Below are 3892 nucleotides of genomic sequence, written 5' to 3'. Positions count from 1 at the left end.
TTTTTTTTTTTTTTTTTTTTTTTGAATTGTATATAATAATATTAATTTTATTTATGAAGTTTTATACATTCTACAGCGTTTTCATGTTTTATTTTTTTCTGTTTTTTTATTTTATCCATTTCTTCTTGTTCCTTTTTAAAACCACCTTCAAAAAAAGCTTCAACGCACCTACATTTTTTTAATCATATTATGTATATTGGGTTAAAAAAAAAAAAAGAATATATATTATGTAAATTATTTTAATTAATAATTTGAACCTCCTTTCTTCTTTTTTAATTGGCTTGTAATCAAGAAAAGTTAATTTCTTTAATTTATGAAGAAATAGTTTTCTATAATTTTTGTATTTCAACAGCTAAAAAAAAAAAAGTGATTAAAATAAATTACATAATAAAGAATTTTTATGAAATTAATATATACAAGAATAAAATTTTTTATTTTAAAGAGAAATATTTTATTTTGTTAATATGAAATTATAATACAAGTGAAAAATTCTTTAAATGATATATTTGTTAAAATATCATTATGTATCTTATCAAAATATTTTAAAAATTGCATTAAATAGGTGTATGATTACAATTGGATTATTCATTAAATATAAAATAGATAGATTTTTAAAATGAACTAAATTTTCCAAAATGTCCTCATTTATTTGATTATTGCTTAAATTTAAAATAGATAAATATTTGTTATTATGAAGATTAGCAATATTAGAAAACCCTTTGCTTCCTATACAGTTGTTACTTAGATTTAAGTCTTCTAAATAATTTAAATTATCTAAAAAGAAAAAAGAATAAATAAAAACAAAAAAAAATAGAAATTCCATAAAATTTCGGGATATATTATAAATAGATATTACCCAGATTCTCTATAACATATATGTTGTTATCTTCTAAATTTAATATTCTTAGTTTTTTTAAGGAATCTAAATTTTCAATTTTTGAAATTTTATTACAATTAAGGTATCTTAAAAAAAAAAAAAAAAAAAAACTATCATTTGCTGAGAATTTTGATGCAAATTTTTTTTTTTACAAATGTATATTTTTATTGTAAATTGTTCATGAATGTTAATTTTTATATAATGTAACTTCATTTTTTGTTCTGCTTAGTTTAAATAAAATTCTTTATACTAACAAAGCAATTAGATTAATACAACAATCAAGGCCATTTATATGTTCTAAAGCTAAAAGTAAATATATATTTTTAAATAAATATTTACATTTTTTTTGTAATTTTATTTTTTTTATTAACCATTGTTATTCAAATATAACGTTTTTAAATTTTGCAAATTTTGAAGTTTTTCTATTCTTCTATATAATTTGTTATTTAAATAAAGAACATCATTTAATTCAATAACAGAATAGTATATTTCATTTTTTTCTATAACTCTCTTAATTTCCTCGTTACTTAAAATATATTCCATTATATATTTTTTTAAATACATATATATATATATATATATAAAGAAAATACTTTTATTTTTTAATTATTTTAATAAAAGTTGATAAAAAAATAATACTTTGAAACAAATTAAATGATATAATAAATAAAAAATGATTTACATTTTTAAAATTAATAATGATACATATATATATATACACCTTTAAAGAAAATAACTATATTAAAATATATATATTTCTATATATATATATGTTAATAAATATAAAAAAAAAAAAAAAAGTAAATATAATCAAAATAAGAATATAAACTTTTTTATATATATCCAAAAAATAAAAATCTAAAAATATGAAAAATTAATATTTCTATAAATTATAAAAACAAATATAATAATAAAAGACTTAAGATTTTTTACTTTTGCACACAAAATATTTATGTTATATGTGCGCATTTACAAAATAAAAGTTAGATTAATTTACATTATTTCTAGAAATCACTTTCAAAAAAAAAAAAAAAAAAAAAAAAAAAATTATTTTTTTATGTTAAAATATATGAGTTACTAACTTTCCATATGTTTTCTTCTTTTTTACTCCTAAACAAGAAAATATAATTAAAAAATTATACATAAGCAAAAATATTTATAAATATATAAATATATATATATTATATAATTAGTTAATGTATTTTATAAATATACCTTTTAGACATGTTATTCATTAAATATTTTTTATTTTTTTCAATTCTCTCAATAATTTCAAATGTTGTAATATTCTATAAATGAAAATAATATAAAAATGTAATAATATATATGTATTTATACGATTTTTTTCATTTTATATTTATTTTTTTTTTTTTTTATTAGTAATACAAAAATATAAATTTTGTTTATTTGTTATTATTCTTACTGATTGTGATGATAACTCTTTGTATATATTCAGTTTTTTAGGTACTGCATAAGGATCAATTTCATTATTAGAATAAATGTAATCAACTATAGTTCCTCTTACAACTACATCAATATGAAAACGTTTAATAAAACTTTCCGTAATTATCCAAGGTGCTCCGATAACTACATCATCAACAACTCTCATAGCTAACACATTTAAAGTTCTTTCTAATAATGTTACTACTGGAAAATATTTTCCTTTCATTCTTCTAACTACATCATCATCGTGCATTCCTACTAATAAAAAATCTCCTAATTTTTTTGCATTTTCTAAAATTTTTAAATGTCCAATATGAAAAATATCAAAAGACCCATCAACGTAAACTACCTTTTTTTTTTTTTTTTTTTCATTATTATCTATAAATTGATACAATAAAGATGTAGTTAAGTAACATCTATTTCTATTTACATTGTATTTTGAACTTAATATATTTTCACAAGATTTTATTTTATTGTCTTCCTCATCTACATTATTTTTTTCTTCTTCTAAATCACTCGAATCTAATATTTTTTTATTAAAATTATTTTTATCACTATTTGTTGAATTTATATTTTTACAATGACTATCATTAGTATTACTAGTATTAGATGTAGAAAGAGCATTAATATCATTAACACTGTTCTTATCTTTAATTTCATTTGATAAAACATTATTTGTATCACTACAAGTAGTTTTATTACTATTTACTGCTTGCAATAAATGATTGATTATAGTAGTACTAGATATCCCATAACTTCTTTCAAAGATTTTTAATTTATTATTTTTTTTTACTTCTTCATAGCAAAAATTTCCGTTACGATCACATACTAAATCACTCCCATGTGCAGCATAATCACAATTATATTTTTCTAATAATTCCATATTTACATTATATTTTGTTCCTATAATAACTTCATCAACCCACTTACATCCTCCTATTAATGCACCTCTTTCTTCTTGTGTATAAATAGGCATAACTCCTTTTGATTTTAAAGCATCTTCATCTGAATTTATTCCTACTACTACAATATCTCCTAATTTTTTAGCTTGTCTCATTGCATTAAAATGACCTGAATGTGATAAATCAAATATGCCATCTACATATATCCGTGTTACTTTATTTTTTTCATGTGTTGAAATATTAGATTCAATTTCAAAATCATTTATTTCTTCAGAATTATTAGAAAAAGAACTATTCATATCTTTCAAATCTTCATAAAGAGTAATATCATTACTTTTTTTCTCTATTTCTTTATTATTACAACTTTTACAAACATTATTTAGCTCATTTAAAAATACTTGAAACATTTCATCATCTTCTTCTATTTCATTTTGTTCACATAATTCTGCTATATATTCTAATTTATTATTCTTCTTTATACTTTTTAATAAAGCAAGAAAATTTTTCAAATATTCATGATTATAAATAGTATCAACTAAGAATTGGTTTTTCATTATTAATTTTTAATTTTTATATTATTTATTCTTTTTCTTTTTTTTTCTTTTTTTTTCTTTTTTTTTCTTTTTTTTTCTTTTTTTTTCTTTTTTTTTCTTTTTTTTTTTTTTTAACA

At 18.0% G+C, this 3892-nt stretch overlaps 2 protein-coding genes across 2 annotated transcripts in view; both read right to left on the bottom strand.

Annotated features, from left to right (window-relative positions):
• The window catches only part of LRR4.1 (leucine-rich repeat protein, putative), a gene marked incomplete at both ends in the record, with an annotated part of 2555 nt that extends 1135 nt beyond the window's left edge, over window positions 1–1420 (bottom strand). Inside the window, 6 exons of the mRNA XM_028671334.1 lie at window positions 68–168; window positions 258–352; window positions 575–774; window positions 857–963; window positions 1132–1180; window positions 1249–1420. Of these exons, the coding sequence (XP_028527996.1) occupies window positions 68–168; window positions 258–352; window positions 575–774; window positions 857–963; window positions 1132–1180; window positions 1249–1420 (724 nt within the window). The remainder of the gene's footprint in view (window positions 1–67; window positions 169–257; window positions 353–574; window positions 775–856; window positions 964–1131; window positions 1181–1248) is intronic.
• A 512-nt stretch (window positions 1421–1932) lies between these two features.
• ECT (ethanolamine-phosphate cytidylyltransferase, putative) lies at window positions 1933–3776 on the bottom strand (the record flags this gene model as incomplete). The annotated part of the gene is made up of 3 exons (XM_028671332.1): window positions 1933–1987; window positions 2093–2166; window positions 2301–3776. 3 exons carry the CDS (start codon window positions 3774–3776, stop codon window positions 1933–1935), a joined length of 1605 nt encoding a protein of 534 aa, XP_028527995.1.
• Window positions 3777–3892: the final 116 nt, after the last annotated feature.

Source organism: Plasmodium gallinaceum (genome assembly GCF_900005855.1).
Source record: "Plasmodium gallinaceum strain 8A genome assembly, contig: PGAL8A_v1_76, whole genome shotgun sequence".
NCBI classification, from domain to species: Eukaryota; Apicomplexa; class Aconoidasida; order Haemosporida; family Plasmodiidae; genus Plasmodium; species Plasmodium gallinaceum.
Note: the sequence above shows the minus strand (reverse complement) of the source record. Positions and strands in the feature narration are given on the sequence as shown.